This window comes from Athene noctua, chromosome 8 (genome assembly GCF_965140245.1).
Source record: "Athene noctua chromosome 8, bAthNoc1.hap1.1, whole genome shotgun sequence".
NCBI classification, from domain to species: domain Eukaryota; kingdom Metazoa; phylum Chordata; class Aves; order Strigiformes; family Strigidae; genus Athene; species Athene noctua.
The window spans coordinates 11,735,767-11,753,549 of NC_134044.1; the positions used below are offsets into that span (position 1 = coordinate 11,735,767).

Here is a 17,783-nt window from a genome sequence, read left to right on the forward strand (position 1 = left end):
GCAGCAGGAAATCAAGACCCAGACTAAGGTTTGGTGTTTGACTGGCACAAAAACAATAGAGCTAATCCTGTTCCTAAAGAATTTTGCATCTGTTTGACAGGGTACAAGGCTTGGGAGCCACCTGTAGTAGAGATGGAGCAGCAGCTATGCGTGGTAATGACAGAGATGAGGGAGAACAAATACCAGTGTTACAAGATTTAAATGTTTCCTTACTAAATACATGGGGTTTCATACTGTTCTGTCAGGTTTAAAAAGTAGAACACTCTGGTCTGCTTCCCCTTGACTGTTTTTAGCAAATTTCTCAAATCTTTTGCTTAGGCAGGTTCTTGCAGTCCTGCTGAAGATTGAGATGGCCCTATAGTCCTCTTCATGGGACTCACAACAGCAAAGGGTACTATCTGAAATGCACAGATTTGCACAAAAAGTATGTACCTACAAATCTAGATTCACTCCCACCCTGGTCCTACAACATATAGGTCTGGAATGAAGGATATAATAATTACTTAGGAATGTGACCAATCCAGTAGGAAAATGATAAATTTGTAAGTAACAGTGAATTATCCAATAATTTCAGCTTCTTAGCTCATGCAAGTAAAACAGTAAAGTAACTTCAGGGAGACATACATGAATATGCAAAATGTACAAAATTCCCTGCTGGGTCAGATGAGTTGCCCAGCTAGGCCAGTCCCTTGTCTTCAGCCTTGGCCACATTTTGCAGACTTTTTGCCTTCTCCTCAGCAGTCAAAGTTACGGGATTAGTTATGTTAGAGGGGCCATCCCTGCCTAGTGCCTTTATCATTTGTTTGTTGACCTGTTGTCCATGAATCCATCTAATCCTGCCTGGGACACTGCTGTATATTTGTGTGATCTTTTGTGATGTATGTGAGACTAATGCATGTAAAGGATGTAATAATTCCTTTTGGTGCTTTCCCAGCCATCAGTCACTGTCTGACACTGATTCTGGAGGTATTTTGGTTCTGCATGTTTAATTGAACCTCTGGCTATAGGAGGTGACAGCCCATCTCAGAGAAGACTATGTACACCCACATTCGATTTTACTCTCAAGAGCTCTTGCTAAAATGGAGAGAACTTCTGTTGAACTGAATAGCATTACTCTGAGTTTGCACTGAATTACTGAGGTAAGAATCCAACTTAGATTTCTCGGCACTGAAAAAAACCCGCCAAACTGTGTTTTTCCTGTAATGTAATAATGAGAAAGAATGGTTTAAGTAACTTCCAGTGATTGATGTTTGGTTTTTTTCTGCTTTCTAATCCTTTTTAATCCTCTATTAGCTGTTCTTTCCATACTCTTTAGTCCATGTCGTTTGTACCTAAAATTTCATCCTTTTTCAGTGACTCACATCTGAATGTGAAATGGAAGACAGTAAAACTATGATTGACTTACACGAGTTTTTGGTAAATTTGAGCCCTATACCTAAGTTTTCTGCAGCAGAGCTTGGTTGCTGTGTTTCAAGGGGATCATGCTCTTTATGCTGAGTTTGTATGTAGTCTGGTTGAAAGCAGAAGTGTTCTTCTGCTTGGAGGTGTATGTTTACAGCTGCATTCCAATTCTGTTCAGTTGGGAAAGGGAAGACTCTCTAAGACCTGGAGAAAAGGTGAATTTTATAGCAGTAATATATCCTAAAGAGTTAATGTAATATGATCTGTAATGTATCAAAGAGACAGGAAAATTCTGAGAAAACAAGGGGTAGGAAAGGCAGTAAGAGAACAGGACTGCAAACCTCGGTCACTCCAGTCCCTTGTCCTGCCTCTGCTGCACCTTGGGCTCGTTCTTGGTATTTTCTCTGGTGCTGCACAGAAGGCGTCAAGACTGAGCGCCTTACCTCAGCTGCATGAGGTATGTCTCTCAAACTGTCTGGTTGGATGCTGATTTAGGCAGTGACTTTCAGCTCCCAAAACACATCTGTTTCTTGACACCTGCCTAACTCAGGAGAAAACTTTGCAAATCAAACTGAAGGCTTATACTTTTTGAAGAATGTGTGCTATACTCCCTTAAAGAGAGTGATAGCAAAGAAAATTTATTGTGGCTAATACTGAAGATTTTTCTCAATTGGTGGTCAAATAGAGCCCATGCACAGGAAGGTTGCAATGGCAGTTATGAAGATTAAATTGCCTTTTTGTTGGATTCCTCAGACCCAGGACTATTCACAGGGCAAGTTCACGTTTTGATTTATGGATGAACAGACCTTTACCTTTCCTCGTGCACTACATGCCCACTTTGGGAACAAGACTGTTTGTAGTCTGAGCCTGAACCCCACGGTGTGTGGGTGAGGGCTTCCATAACTCGCCTCTCAGCTGAAACTCGTGAACGGTTCCCAAGACAGGGAGAAATTCACATGCTGGGTTTGAATACTTTTCACGTGAGACACTTTGCTTATGCAAAGTCTAGTTTAGAATATTTAGCTAGAAAGTACTAAGTGCACTACTCCAAGGGATGTTAGATAATACATTCAACCAAACGAATGTTTCGGGTACTTAGTTTAAATGTTGACTTACGAGTGCTTCCTTACTAAAAAGTCATGATGTAAGCTTATTTTTCACTACACTGCTCCTTACATAAGGCTGATGCCCTTCCTTTTTATCCAGTCACTCTTATTCCTGTCACTAGATTGTGCATTGCCATTTGCCCTGTGCAGGGTAGTGCCTGCTGATAGCAGTGAGCTGTGTCATTAATCACCACCGTGGGACATTCGGGGGGTTAATTCTTTTTTCTTACATTTTGGTGGTGGCACACTTGGATGTTTGCATAAATAAGGCCTGGAGCTCTTGCTATAATGTTCTACCAACGTAGCATGGAGCACATAGAGGTTTTGTGATGAGTTTATAAAGACTGGTTGAACCTACTTTGCTTGCAGAACCATGCTTTATGTCCCCTTTTGTACAGTGCTAACTTCGGGCCAGTGCTGGGTTAAAAGGAGTGCTTTATCCTCTTAATCTCCTGTTATTGGCCAGGAAAAGTTAAGTTCAATATCTTTAGCTTTCTACAGTATAAGTCACTGGTTGGATTTTCTCCTTTTTTTGCTTACAGTTTCATTGTTGAATTAAGTGTAGGTGGCTGGTCAACACCTCCATAGTTGTGAGAGGCTGGGGAAGTATCATCCAATTTACACTGGGTGTCCCCTTGGGAGCATTGCCAAGACTTTACAGGGACATATGGCATCCTTATTTGCATCACAGTGACCTGCATTGCAGCTCTCCAATTTGCTCCGTGTGTCTTATGAAAACCTGCCAGAGACTTTGGTAGGTTTCCAAATAAAGGTGTTTCACATTGTCTGAGGACTGGGTTTGTTAGCTGAGCAAGATCCTCCTTTTACTTTCTCACTCTAATTGGCTCAAAACACACTCTGCTCTCTCAGCTGAGAGGTGCAAAGCAGTGTCCAGAGGAGCCACAGAGCCAAGCCAGAAAATAGTTCAGCATTTGAAAGTATCTGCTGATACTGTTCTGCTACAAAATCCATTGTTCAAACTGAAGCTGTTTGTGAGCTTTGTGGTATCTTCCCCTTTGATTTATAGATCTGAGAATGCTGGAAAATTAAATTTTAACATTTTCAACCTTGTTTTTTTATGGTTCAAAACTACTTTTGAACAGCAACCAAAGAAATCAAGCAGGTAAATTGAATAGATGATAAAACTTTCAGGCTTGAGCAGAAATAGAGTATCTTATGTGTGGTCTCCCTCTTGGCATTGGAGTACATTTTAGCTCTAACAGCCAAATTTATTTCTGTTGCAGTTGTACCAATAGCAAAATACTGTCTTGAAACCTTTAAAACAGAGAACTGAAATGCAAAAATAGTGTGATCCAAAGTTTAATGGAAGTTGGAGAAAGTCTTCTTGGTACATTCAATGAGTGTCACAGCAGGGCAGAAAGGCTTATAGAAGAACAGGTTATACCTTAAGTAGTTCCTCTTGTTTTCCTTACATTTTCCTTTCAGATCATCAGCAGATGACAGGAACTACTACTTAGTGGGATTCTCTGGGGGTTTTTTCTTTTATTTAAAATTTTATGTGGTGGTTGCTGTAGGTCCACAGCTGACTTCTGTGCAAGTGCTGGCTGTGGGTGGGTGTACTGGGCTCTGATTTCCCTATGCACCCCACACAGTATGTCTGTCAGCTCTTCTAATGGCATAGAAGACATCAGTGTTTAAAGGAAGAGTAGCATTTTGGTATTTCTGGATGAAGTGGAGGATAAATGATCCTGGTGAGAATGAAGTGGTTGAATTTTTGTTCTGACAGAAAAAATATCTTTCACCATCACTTTAAGATTGTCAGTGTGGTTCACAAATTGGCTTTAAGCTCTTCACTTCTGCAAACTGTGGTTGAGAGAAACACATCTATTTTCTGTGGCTAATAAGAACATTTTTCTCAATACTTCCTTGATATGAGCTACATGTTACATGCAAGAATGAAACAATCACTTTCATAAAGCACCAAATGCTCTAAATATTGTGGCTTGTTTTCTCAGTGCCAACCACAGATCACTCCCATGACAGCTATGAGCACCACATGACCAATGAGCCAGCCAAGGTCCACAAGTCAAGTAGTCTCTGGATATGAAGCTTGTGCCAACTCATGCTCATTTTTTTTTTTTTTCCCAGAAATGAAAACCCTCATCTTCTTAATTCAGTGCAATCATTGTTCAACACTAATAAAAATGAATAAAAACCATGCTTTTAGGAGATGAAGAGAATAAAAGAATCTATTAAGCTTCACCTTTAGAATTTGGAGGGCACTCTAGTCATAGATGTGTGTGTAGTGTGCATATCCCAGCACCAAAAAAAAACCCCATATCTCCAAATTTGCTACATGATGATTGGGCCTGGTGACTTTGCCATCCTATTTGTATTTTTTGTAATGATGCTATACTATCTAATTCAGTGTGCACTCTTAGCTTGTGCTTTAACCTTTTGCATATTTTCTTCATCTCCAGTTAAGTAACAAAAAGGAAATGATATATAGGTCAAAGAGATCTCATTTAAATTGGTTAATACTTCTAGTGACTAATGGTGACTTACCGTGGATTGCCAAAGAGAGATGGGAGGAAAAACCTGAAAGAATTTCTAAGTAACTTTCCATGTTGAAAGATTACTTTCTGATGTGTATTCCCTTGTACGCTTATCCTACAAACCTCCCACTAGTGACAGATTTTGCCCTGTCGTCATGGATGGACATCTTGTTTCAGAGATGCAAATTTGCAGTTGCACAACTTGTGTGTAGGAAGTTTTAGCTCAGCACCTCTGCTCAACCATTTTTTTCTGCCCGCAAGGTGCATCTCATTACAGACACTGTGGGAGACTTTGAATCATTGCAACAACTCAGGTAATGTAAAGTCCTGCTAGAAGAATGTTTATCACACTTTGACAAGTGCACATAATTTGCTGGGAGCTTCATTTAATGCTAAATCTCTAATGATATTTAAGAGAGACTTAAAATAAATGCATCATGCTGCTAGTATTTGATTGAAAGCAAGTATTCTTGTACTTCAGATGTCCTGGATTCTTCTAGTACCTTGATTTTTTGCCAGCTCAGAAGAGTTTGGATAATAGAGTTGCCAGAGGCTTGCAGGTGTGGGTTTTTTCTCCCCCTTCCCCCCCAGTTTGTTGGGTTTTGTCCCTTTCATGAAGAACAAATTTTTTGGTTTTCTCCATGTGCCTTCTACCTTCCTGTTAGACCTTTCAAAGGCAGCAGTTTAGTGAATGTGTCTCATCCTGAAGCTCTGGCCCTGGTTCCCAGGTCCCTCAGTGCACTAGGTTATGTACAAATATGAATTAAAAAGGAACCATTCTCTGATCTGAGGAAGGCTAAGTCCAGCTACTCGAGGTGAAGAAGTTCTTGTAAAATACAGTTCATTTTGGAATAGCAGATTTATGTCAAGCCCAGATTGTTTGGCTTAAAGCATCTTGTGTTTGAGCAGCTTTTCTGGCTCTGGTTCTTGCAGAACAAGCCCTTGTTGTTTATAGGAGTCTCTGAAGCTTGTGTTGTGTGGTTGGGAACAGCACCTTCCTTAAAGCCCTGACCAAGGGTCTAACTAACAGGGCACGGCTGTGGCTGACTGGAGTTGTCCAGTGCACTGACTGGAGTTGTCTGGGCCTGCAATAAGGTGAGAAAGACTTTGAAAATGAAGACAAGCAAGGTATGCTTGAAGAAGCCAAGGGAGATCTTGTAGAAAGAGAGGAAAAATTACCTTGGCAGATGTTTCCTTAACGGGAGGTAGGGCAAGACTGACTTTGTTAGATCCCCCAAATGCCTCTTGCAGAAATGAAGAGGTGAGGACTAAGGTCTAGAAAAGGAGTTTAAATGGTATAGGAGGATAAGAAAGACAGTATCTCAGTGTGTTATGCAAAAGAACCTGTAAGAGTTGGGATGGAAGGCTGTGGTTTCCTTGGAAAAAGAGCAGGACTCTTGGACGGAGGGAAGTCCAAACTAGCTGGTTTGGGCAACTGTGGTTTAAATCTCCCAACAGGAAAGTCCCTATAATGTAACTGCGGAGTGCTGAAAAGCTACAGTGATTGCAGCGCTTGTCTTGAGAAGGCCTGTGTCCATAGCTACTCTGCCAGTGTTTATGACACAGCCACTCAATAGTGTTAACTAATATCTGTTAAAACTAAACTTGTTTGTTTGGCAATCCAAAATAAGTAGCTATACTGGATATTTTTAAGCTAGTCTTTCAGTAGTACATGACAAAATACCAGCTGTGTTAATCATGTACTAAGTAGTCCAGAGTGACCAAGGGCTCTACATGTTATGTGTGACTTAGTGAAACCTTCACTCAATGAGTTCTCTTGGTCAGTTTAAAACTCTACCACCACTTCATGTCACTTAGTTCTTTCTTTTTTTTTTTTTTTTTTTTTTTTTAGGATTTGTTTTATTTTACATCAACTTGAGGAAGCAAACATAGAACATGAGAGAAATGCTTCACATTTTCTAAATTATTCTAATTTCTAGATAAAACTATTCACCATGTTTCAACTGAATTAATGAATAGCTTTGGCCCACCTCAAGCTACATTTCTAATGACATTTTTAAGTGCCAGATTTTATTTCCCCATCTCTATTCTTGTTGACTAATTGTCAAAATCTGGAAAATATCACATATATCTTTCATAATTGCCAAGGAATAGTATCTGTCTCTTTCTGAATTAAATATTTTTTAAGTGCAAACACTCATTTGTTAGTACTGGAAGTTGCCTTGATGATCAGGCTGCGGATTTTGATGCCAGCCACTCTCCTTTTCTAGGTCTTCCTTGGGATCTGTACATCTCTGGGAAACTCTCAACCACACCACAGCAGTGGAGAGGTACTGACTGACATGCATAGAGGTGGTGAGGTGGGAGCTATGGAAAACCAGAAGCTTCAGGTTTAGTTTCAGTGGGGTGGTGACAGGACTCTAGTGCTAAAAGGTTGCTGACAGGGTTTTTTTGGTGAAGTTTCCAGGATGTTAGACCATAGTAAATCACATTACTTCTTTTTGTAAGCAGGTTCCTTTTTGTCTGCAAAAGACACTTGGTAGCCTCAGTCCCTTGCAGGAGATACATGATGTGTCCTCTCACGTGATTCCTTTCCTTCTTCCCCACCTTTGTAGAAGTTATGCAGAATATCAGCACTTCTTCTTTAATGGTCAAAAACATATTAGTTGAAATGCTTCTTTTGTTGTGTTTATTGTGCCTAAAGGCACATGTGAATTTTGGTCGGGAGAGAGAGCTGCAGTAAAGCAAATATAATGTAACCTAGACCTCAGCTTGGTAGTCAGCTTTTAATTGTTTTTTCTTTTGACTGTGTGGTGAGTTGTCCCTGGCTGGACACCAGGTGCCCACCAAAGCCACTCTATCCCTCCTCAGTTGGACAGGGGAGAGAAAATGTAATGAAAGGTTTGTGGGTTGAGATGACAGGGATCATCAATTCTATCACAGGCAAAACAGACTCAACTTGGGGAAATTAGTTTAGATTACCAATCAAATCAGAGTAGGATAATGAGAAATAAAACCAAATCTTAAAAACACCATCCCCACACCTCTCCCTTCTTCCCAGGCTTAACTTTACTCCTGATTTTTCTCCACCTCCTCCCCCCTTAGTGGCACAGGGGGACAGGGAATGGGGGTTGTGGTCAGCTCATCACATGTTGTCTCAGCTGCTCCTTCCTCCTCAGGGGGAGAACTCCTCACACCCGCGTCCTGTTCCAGTGTGCGGTCCCTCCCACAGGAGACAGTCCCCCACAAACTTCTCAAATGTGAGTCCTTCCCACAGAAGGCTCTTCACAAACTGCTCCAGCGTGGGTCCCCCCCTGGCTGCAGCCCCTCAGGCACAGGCTGCTCCAGCGAGGGTCCCCCCGGGGTCACAAGTCCTGCCAGGGAACCTGCTCCAGCGCGGGCTCCTCTCTCCGCGGGGCCAGGGGCCCTGCCAGGAGCCTGCTCCAGCGCGGGCTTCCCACAGGGTCGCAGCCTCCTCCGGGCACCCCCTGCTCTGGCGTGGGGTCCCCCCCGGGCTGCAGGTGGGTCTCTGCTCCCCCGCGGACCCCCCTGGGTGCGGGGCACAGCTGCCTCCCCACGGGCTGCCCCACGGGCTGCAGGGGAACCTCTGCCCCGGGCCTGGAGCGCCTCCTGCCCTCCTCCTGCACTGACCTGGGGCTCTGCAGAGCTGGTTCTCTCCATGTGCCGACTCCTCTCTCCTGGCTGCAATTGCTCAGTGGGTTTTTTCTCTCCTTAAATACATTATCCCAGAGGCGCTACCGCCGTGGCTGACGGGCTCGGCCTGGGCCAGCGGCGGGTCCGTCCTGGAGCCGGCTGGCATTGCCTCTGTGGGACATGGGGGAGGCTGCCAGCAGCTTCTCACAGAAGCCGCCCCTGTAGCCCCCTGCTACCAAACCTTGCCACGCAAACCAAATACAGACTTTTTTTTTTTTTTTTTTTTTTTTTTTTCCCCCCATCCTTCTTTCCAACTATAAGTTTTGTCTTCAACTTTGAGAGGTCCGTTTCTGTGAAAAGGTGGTTGGCTACCACAAGGTGCTATAGACAGATTAGGGTTAATTTTGAAAGAGAGAAATCTGCCCTCAGAACACCAGATATTCAGCTCCTGTATGTACACAGCAGCAAGCAACCCACAGTGCTAGAATGGATGCTGGGATGTTCACAGCAGATGCACCAATCTCCTCATAACCTTCACTTACAATAAATCAGAGGTTCATTTCTCCCAACAGGCATATAATTTGTCCATAATTGCATCAAAGCAATGTCATTGAATAGTATTTCTAGATCTTTTCCTTATGAAGTGCAATGTATAATTAGTGAAGATTGGTTTCTTCCTTCAGATAATGATTTTTGTCAGTCATGCAAGCGTTGAACTACATGAAATCACTGTATCACGTCACAGCCTCTAAAGCTCCAGAGATATTGAGCAAGTTACTTGTGGAAGTCTTGTGCTTGGGATTTATTATGCATTTCATCACTGGAGATTATGCAATGATTAAATCCCTGCATTTGGCCCTGTTCCTTTGAACTAGTGCCTTGTCCTACCCTTTGCTCTGTGAAAGGTGTCCTGAACCACTGGAAATTACAGAAGGGAATTTCCCCTGTTTGATTCTGTTCTTCCTGGTTGATCTGTATTGCTGTAATGTTTATTTTCAGCAGTTTGGACAAGGGCAGTAATACGTATTAAAACAACATCTCTTTGCGAGGATGAATAAAAATGGAAATTTTGGTGAGCTGCCACCATTCAATTAAAACTGTTAATATGTTTCTTGTCTTATTATAGTGGACAGGTAAAGATATTATAGATAGCATCTAACATCAGGGTAGGTAAGAGATGGTTTTGGTTGCTATAGTTTCAAAGTTTTTCAAACTGATTTCCAAATAATGTAGTTCTGAATTTCCTATGTGCATACTGCTCCTCATATGCAAGATTTTGACTGAAAACATACATAGCCTTATTGACACAACTCCATGTGTACCTGGAAACCAGGTGTCTGCTTCTGTGCTGCTCCACAATGGGGAGAGTGATGGGGTGAGCCCAGCCCCGAGAACTATTGCCTATTTTTCTACTGGAACAGGGGTGTTTATCAAGGTTGAACTATTAAGTCCCTTCAGTACTTCAGGCTTTCAGCAGTTACTTCTGTGAGTAAAAGCCCTCTGGGATAAAAGAGAGGAAGCGTATTATGAGGAGAGAGCAGCCTGGTGACCAGGGAAAGCAGGGACAGAGAGGCTGTAGCTTTGCAGCTGGTGTCCAGGAGTGGTCTGACCCTGCAGCCCTCCTCTTTAACATCCCCAAACTGCATAGAGCTGTAGGTTTCCCAGTATTACCTTGAAAAGGCTCCGTTTTCCCTGATGCAATTCCTCTCCTTTCACAGCTCTAACTAATGGCTCCACAGTAGTGGCACCAAGGCTGTCTTATAATATATACAGGAGGGGTTTGGCTTGTTCCCTCTGGCTCCTGGATCAACAGAAAGGAAGGTTTAGGAGAGGCTGGAAATGTTGTCGATCTGTGTTTTGGTGCTCTGTCTTACTGTGCGTACAGCAACAGGGAGGGAGAGCAGGGTTTGTGAGGGGATCTGAGGAGGCACAACAGGAGGGAGGGCAGCTGAAAAACAGCAAAGGAAAATCAGGAAAATACAAGTAAGTTCAGAAACGAAAGGAAGAGAAGAAGTATTAGAAATGAGAAAACTGGGAAAAAAAATAATGTGGCTTGGAAAGGAAACCAAGTGTAAGATCGTGCTCAGGGAAGGGCCACGTCCAGTTGAGGTTTGAGTATCTCCAATGGTATTCAAACTGGGCTTTCACATCCCCTCCTGGACAACCTGTCCCAGTGTTTCAATACCCTCGCTATGAAGAGGGTTTTTCACTATGTCTGATAAGAATTTCCCTTTTCACAACTTGTGCTTTGGCTGTGCCACTCTGAGGAGACTCTGGAGACAGCCCTCCCTGTGAAGCTTTGCAGGCCCCAGCCCAGGGAAATAATGGCCTCCCTCAACCTGGCAGCCCCCTCGCTGCCCCCCACTCCATGTGCAGCCCCCTAATTGCATCAGTATTAGGACATTAAATGCAATGTATTGGCCCAGCAATGGCCATCCACAACCAGCCCATGAACAGTTTCTGAGGTAGGTTGCCACCCTGGAGCCTGGTAGCCCAGGCTTCCATCTGTGTTGCAGTCCCCCAGCCAGTCCATATGGCCCCATTTGGTCATGCAGGTGGTTAAGGGAAACCAGGCTAAAAGTCCCACCGGGTCAAGGTGGACAACAGTCACTGTCCCCTCATCCATAGGGAATAATCACTTCCCTTGAATGCATAAGTACCTCCCTGTTTTTGTATTTTTTGCCTTCTGTTTGCATTATGGACTTGTAAATGTAAAGACTGATAAGATATGGTTATGAGTCATATCAGGACCTAGCAGGCAACTTTCTTCAGCCATTTGCATTAAACCTCTTGATTTATTTTATTTTAAACTACTTTGTGCAAATAAACTGAAGGTACACTAACTACAAATAAAAGGACACTGCTCCTGTAGTTGAGGCCCTCCTCATGGCTTTTGTTCTAAATCTTAATCTAATTTCCTAAATCGAACAAACCATGAGATAAAAGATGTACCATGAGCAAGAATCCCACTGTGACATGAGGCACAACACCAGTCACGGCCTCTGGTGGGAATCAGGTGTGATGAAAACTGCCTGAGAGCAGAAGTATGGGGTGAGCACTAACTGGGTGATGTCATTGCTTTAGTATCCAAACTGCTTGTGCTTAGTTGGGAGGTAGGGGTGTCAAAGGTCAGGTGAGAAGATTCTGTCCACAAAGAATTGGATGGAGAAGAAATAGAGCTGTAGAGTCAGAAGAGAGACTGGAGATGCAAGGCCACCTCCGTCTAGGTAACAGTAATCATGCTAAGCTGTAATTGCCTAGGAAATGGCATAAGAAATACCAAAGTTGGATATGGGTGTAATAGATTTGGGATCAATGAGGAAAAGGAATTAGGGGTAACTTGTTTATCTGAGAGGAGTTTAGGCAGAGGAAAGGAGACACGGGGGTGGTGAAAAGGTGTGTTCAAGAAAAGAAAAAAAATGGGAAATAATGGTATAAAATGAAAAAGGAGATCAAAAAAATGTGAAGATCTTGTGACAGGAAGAGTGTGTCTGCCTCCAGGCAGTGGTCAATCTAATCCGTATATTAATGTAATCACTGTATCAATACAAACAGTAGGCAATAGAATTGTAACTCAGTATTACTTGGAGTGATATAATTGTGAAGAAATATTGCTAATAATAGTGGTGAGTTTATTAGTCAATTAAGGTACTAGCTTTTTTTAAAAAGATGTGCTACCTAATCAATAAACATTATAATCACTCTAATCAGTTGCATCTCAAGTCTCCAAACTAATGGGGGAGAGGTAAACTTAGGGAGTAACAAGTACATCAGAAAGACGAGATAAACAGAGCTCCTTTTTTAGAAGGCTTTGTTAGCAATTTTTAACATTATATGTCTAGTGCTTTTGATGCTCTTGATACTGATCCATGTATAAGAAGATATGGTTACTATCTTGACACTCTTAGGAAGTTCTCTTTCTAAAGGATCTGGAGACTTCCACTTCCTAGTATCAACACTAGTGTGAAATGGGAGGGTGGAAGTGGGGAAATCCGGGTTGATAACCCAATGCCTAATTTTCATATCTTCTTAATGATAGGTGCTTGATAAAGACTGGGTGGTGTGAATTCCTGCTTGAAAAATAAGTATATACAAAATCCCAGGTTGTTACTGGACAGCCAGTTAAAGAAAAAAAAAAAAAAAAGCGGTGCTGATGATAACAGAGAACTGCCAACCTGATGTTTCTTGATACCTGTCAATCTAAAAATAGTTGTAAGTGGTTTATGTTTAACTACTCCTTTCTTTATGGCAAGGAAAGTTATCAAGCCAAACTTTCATCATTTCGTTATCATTCTAGTTAGCTATTTTGTAGCATTGCCTAATGCTGACAGATAGTCCTTAAACCAGTTCAGAAATAGCTGATTACTGAGAGCATTGATATTTATGTATTTTTATGGCATTTCACTATGATCTGTGAAGAAGTTACAAAAAGCAGCGCACATCAGGGCATGGGATCTTTTTTGCCTCTTGCCCTGTCCCTTGGCCAATGGCAGTGGCTCTGAGGAGAAGCATCTCCAACATATGTGACGCCATGCACACTGCAAGGCTGCTCATATATACCCCAGTCATACGAGCTTCCCTAAATTCTGGCTATCATATAGAGAAATTTACTTCTCTGAATAACAATCTGTTCTAAAGTTCAATTTTTTTACATTTCTAGGAAGAAATAATAGGCACCCTTTGTGAGAGGTCTGTGAAGAGTAGAAGGTATGTAATTATGAACTGACTATGACTGTGTCCCTGAGCTTTACCTTAAGAGAAGCTACTTAAAGCTCAGGTTACTCTATAACCACCTGGAGCTGGTAGCAGCTCCTGCGTACACCAGCTAACAAGGACATGGGCTGCAGCCACCACATTCATTTCACACAGATCACTAAATGGCATTGAGAAGTAACAGTCTTCAGCAGCAGATCAAACAGTGTACTTGCAGAGATGACAGAGCATCTCTCTGGCGGTTTCTCTCGAGCTATGCAAAGCAGTTTAAGACTATATGTTGAATGTTCAGGAGTCGCAATACTCAGGTACAGTTTAGCGTGGAAAAGTAAAAAGCTATAGTAAAAAGCTATAGCTATTGCTTATGAAGCAGCATTGATGCATTCTGGATGGTACAGATTTAGTAGAAAATACAGATCCCATTTCAAGTTGCTGCTAAGTTAACTGTTTCAGATTAAATAGTTCAGCTGTTTAACAAACTGACAGAAAGTGATGGTAGTAAATAGATGGTAAAAGAAACTCTAAAGAAACCTATCTCCATGAATACTCAATGTTGCTCACATGTCCCCACTGATACTACAGTCTCAAACTCAGAAAGCAGTAATCTGGAAAGCCTGATGTTACTGTGTTGGCCAACCAGTAAATACCAATGTAGTGCTTTGGTATCATTGCAGATAGTTACCCAACTCCTGTGAGCATGCCATACTAAAATGAATGTCTGGGTTAGGCCCACCTCTCTCTCCCCCAAGCTGGGTTTATTAAACTAGAGCACAGCAGTTTCTGTAGGTAACCGAGAGTTACCTACATTTGACTTTCTTCATTTCACAACCCACACTTCTACCCCTAAAAACACACATGCTTCACCCACAGAACCATTACCTCACAGTCTTTTATTTCCTTTTCTTTTTGGCTGAATCTTCTAACCTACTTTAAAAAAAAAAAAAATTTTTTTTAAAATTCCCCAGCACGCTGTTATCTCCAGTTATAGCACCAGGAAGGTGTGCTGGGGCCAAATCGGGCACGATGGAATTTGCCGTGGGAAAACCCGCTGATGACAGTGGAACCCGCCCGCGTCTGAATTCCCGCGGCTCCTGCCACCCCTTTATAAGCAGGTGGAGGTGCGGCAGGGCTGGCAGGACAAGCAGGCAGCAGCCGAGCACTCACTGGAGCACAGCTGCTGTGTGGAGTGGAAATGGCTGGCTTTAGCAGCAAGAGCTTGGTCCTGGTTTCCCTGCTGGGGCTCCTGGGGCTGCTCCTGTGCGGCAGCTCGGAAGGTGAGTGAGCTCGGGTGTTGGGCCCAGGCAGCGGTTCTGGGTGCTGCTCTGCGGTGTGCCAGCCACGCCGGGTATGCACGCTCACAGCTGGCAGCAGGACCAGGGTGAGGTGGAAGGGAAGCAAGGAATGCTGCCTAATCCTCCTGTTGATGGGGAGCTGGATAGTCAGGGGGCTGAACAGCGAGTATCCTAGGCAGCATGGCAGCATGGGCCAAATGGGCTTTATTTACTTTGTTGTTTTCCTTCATTCCAGCACAAAGCAACCAGGATTGCTGCCTGTCTTACACCAAAGTGCGTCTGCCTCGATGGGCCCTGAAGGGTTATACTGAACAGCTCTCCAGTGAAGTCTGCGATATCCATGCGATCATGTAAGTTACTTTTCAGAAGATCCTCTGTTTTTTCTGACATGTATTAACCTTAGGATGTCTGTTTGGGCAGAAGCAATGACTTGAACATTATAAGCATGCTTATTCTTCCTTTTCCAAAATGTTAAATGACCTGAATAAATTGTATATAATACCTGTAAACAAAATACACAACCTCTAGTTGATAGGGACCACTAACACATAGGACTGCTGTACAATGTAAATAATAAATCTGACTGTTTAGGAATCGGCTGTGCAAACAAAGATATGCTTCGTCTCCAGCTGAGAGTTGCTCTAGCCAACACGGCATGTTGCCTTGCCAAAACCTGCTGGTACATAAGTGACAAGAGTTTTCTTAATTCACAGAAATCAGATTTTTTTTTTTTTTTCCACAAGGTTTTAGCCCTCCTAAATGTTGATCTGTCACTTTAGCTTGACAGTAACTATTCTCCTTTGTCTCTCCTTTATTTCTGGCATCCAGCAAAGTTCTTGTCTCAATCGTTCTAATAAATTGAACACAACTTTATGGTGCAAAAAACGATTCCTGAGACTGAAGCAGCTATTCCATTTAAATTCCATTAGGTGTTTATTTTTGCTCAAATGGTATTGGAAGGGTTGTGGAGCATCCCATATCTAACTGGCACTTACAAAAGCAGTTGTTATTGTTTACTAGACTGAGTAACTATGACATGTTTTTGACCAAATGAATCTTCACATTATTTACTAGCAGGGATTTCTAATGATTTACTGATCTCTTTATAATTATTTCTTTTACAGTTTCCACACCTACAGTGGACTGAATGCCTGTGTAAATCCTAAGGAAGGCTGGGTCAAGAAGCATCTTCTTTTCCTGAGGTAGGAATCTAAAAATCTAAATACTACTACATTCATGAAAACAAAGCATGTATGAAAGCCCATTTCTTACATCTCCTGAATGTCACTTCTGATGACAAGGCTGAACATATTTGTCTTTCTATTTCCTGTCAGACGTGGCTACTCCTTTTTGAGCCATCTCAGGGACAGTCATGTCACATGTCCCTTTTTCTACCTGAGCTATTCTCTCAGGAGGTGCTATACCCTGGAGAGAGAAACCTACAATTGACCTGTGGCTGAGGGCATTACTGATGTGTATTCTCTTATTGTTTTACCAGCCATAAGCTCAAGAAGATGTCCATGTGATACGGTTTCCAGCAGGGAACTAAACACAGACGTGGCTGAAGAACCACTAGGTTTAACCTCTCGGTTGAGATTGTTGTCTTGTACACTGTTGTGTGCTTACTCACCACAACCTCTGGCTTCTTTGGAACCGTTGAACTTCTTGACTTGATTCATATTGCATCGCTGTTTTGCTTGAATTAAGCATTTTGTTAAAGTTTCTGTTTTTACTAATATGACATGAGTACTATTTAGTAAGGACTACCTTAAGCTGTTGTACAGAATATAAATTTTATTGCTTATTGCAAGTTATTTTTGTTTTGTTCAGCATGTGTAAAGCGGGTTATTTATTGTTTATTCTGTTATTTCCTTGGCACTATCTTGTACCAAAATGTTTTCTTTTAACTGTAGTTAGCATTATAATACTTCTTGAACTATTGTTAAACAAAGTCTGCTTGTGGAAAAAATGGAAATTGGAGTTTAAAAAAATAAATGTTTAAATCTGCACTCTCTGTGTGATATGTTTCTTAATTGAAACAGGTGCCTTCCTCTTGAAATTATTTCCTCTGCTTATAAGCCTCCAGCTGAAACAATTACAAAGTGTATTCACACCTGCTAAAGACACTTTCCACCTCGCTCACTTTGTTTGCCCTATGGGTAGCTATGACCTCTCTAGGATAGAATTCCTTCTTCCCCAGACAGCTGCTATATATGAAGCTTTTGCGTAACATGAAGACCTGTTCTTAGCTCAACTTCTTATTCAGACTTGAAAGAATTTCCCTTACTAGTTTTTCTATTTATTCAGGAGAAACATTACACATATTGTTACAGGGCAAGCTTCTAGCTCGTCCACTGAAAGGGATTATGATTGTGGTAACACAGTCTGCTCTCAACTCTCAACTAAGGGCTAGCTTAGAGGAGAAATTTGTAGTGTTTTCCTTCTCTTTAGGCATTTCCTGTAGTATCTTATGACTTCTAGCATAATGAAGTTTTTCTGATGCAGGATCATCTCTTGATGGAGGCCTGCAGACAGTACTGCAGTACAAATGATGCCTGATAAAAGTAATGAGACTTCATAGAGTAGGTAGAACGTGGGTGCAGGTTGAACAGGGAAGGCTGCTCAGCTTTTTATGTACTATTACATGGTCCAAATGGACTCCAGGGATGTGACCAAGTAGGCTGTGTAGGTGTAGTCCTCTCATTGTCAGCACCTGAGTCTTGTAGATAAATCTACACCTTGACATTTGGTACCTTTTAGTCACAGAGATAGAAGCATTAATTTAAATTTGAATTAAATATAAACCATCTTTGGTGTCCTTGAGAGAGGAGCTGAGAGGTGTTTGGTTTTAAAAATGGTATTCATGACTGTAAGGCTGTTCTTTTCTGGTTTCAAAACTTGCTAGAACTTAATCTGCAAATCTGGGAACTGACAGTTCTCTGTGGGTGAAGCTCTGAAGAAGCAAGATTAATTTGCTTTCTTTTCCAGCAGGTGGATTCCATGTCCCTCATATTAAGGATATCATGTAAGAATTGGGAGGAATGATTACCCAACATGTTTCCTGTGGATTCCCCTAACTTCCAGGCAAAACTGCAGTGCTCCGTCTCATATCTGCTACCACTAGTGCAGGCGTCTGTTTG

The 17,783-nt window shown here is 42.1% G+C and overlaps 1 protein-coding gene across 1 annotated transcript; it reads left to right on the plus strand.

Moving 5' to 3' along the window:
• Positions 1–14,543: 14,543 nt before the first annotated feature.
• CCL20 (C-C motif chemokine ligand 20) lies at positions 14,544–16,296 on the plus strand. The gene is made up of 4 exons (XM_074912733.1): positions 14,544–14,625; positions 14,879–14,993; positions 15,768–15,845; positions 16,142–16,296. Exons 1-4 carry the CDS (start codon positions 14,544–14,546, stop codon positions 16,167–16,169), a joined length of 303 nt encoding a protein of 100 aa, XP_074768834.1. The 3' UTR covers positions 16,170–16,296.
• The last annotated feature ends 1,487 nt before the right edge of the window (positions 16,297–17,783 follow it).

Coding starts and splice junctions, on each gene's coding strand:
- CCL20 (XM_074912733.1), top strand. CDS start 14,544: ATGGCTGGCTTTAGCAGCAAGAGCTTGGTCCTGGTTTCCCTGCTGGGG. Junction 14,994..15,767: donor TGCGATATCCATGCGATCAT/GTAAGTTACTTT, acceptor TTTCTTTTACAG/TTTCCACACCTACAGTGGAC. Junction 15,846..16,141: donor AAGCATCTTCTTTTCCTGAG/GTAGGAATCTAA, acceptor TTGTTTTACCAG/CCATAAGCTCAAGAAGATGT.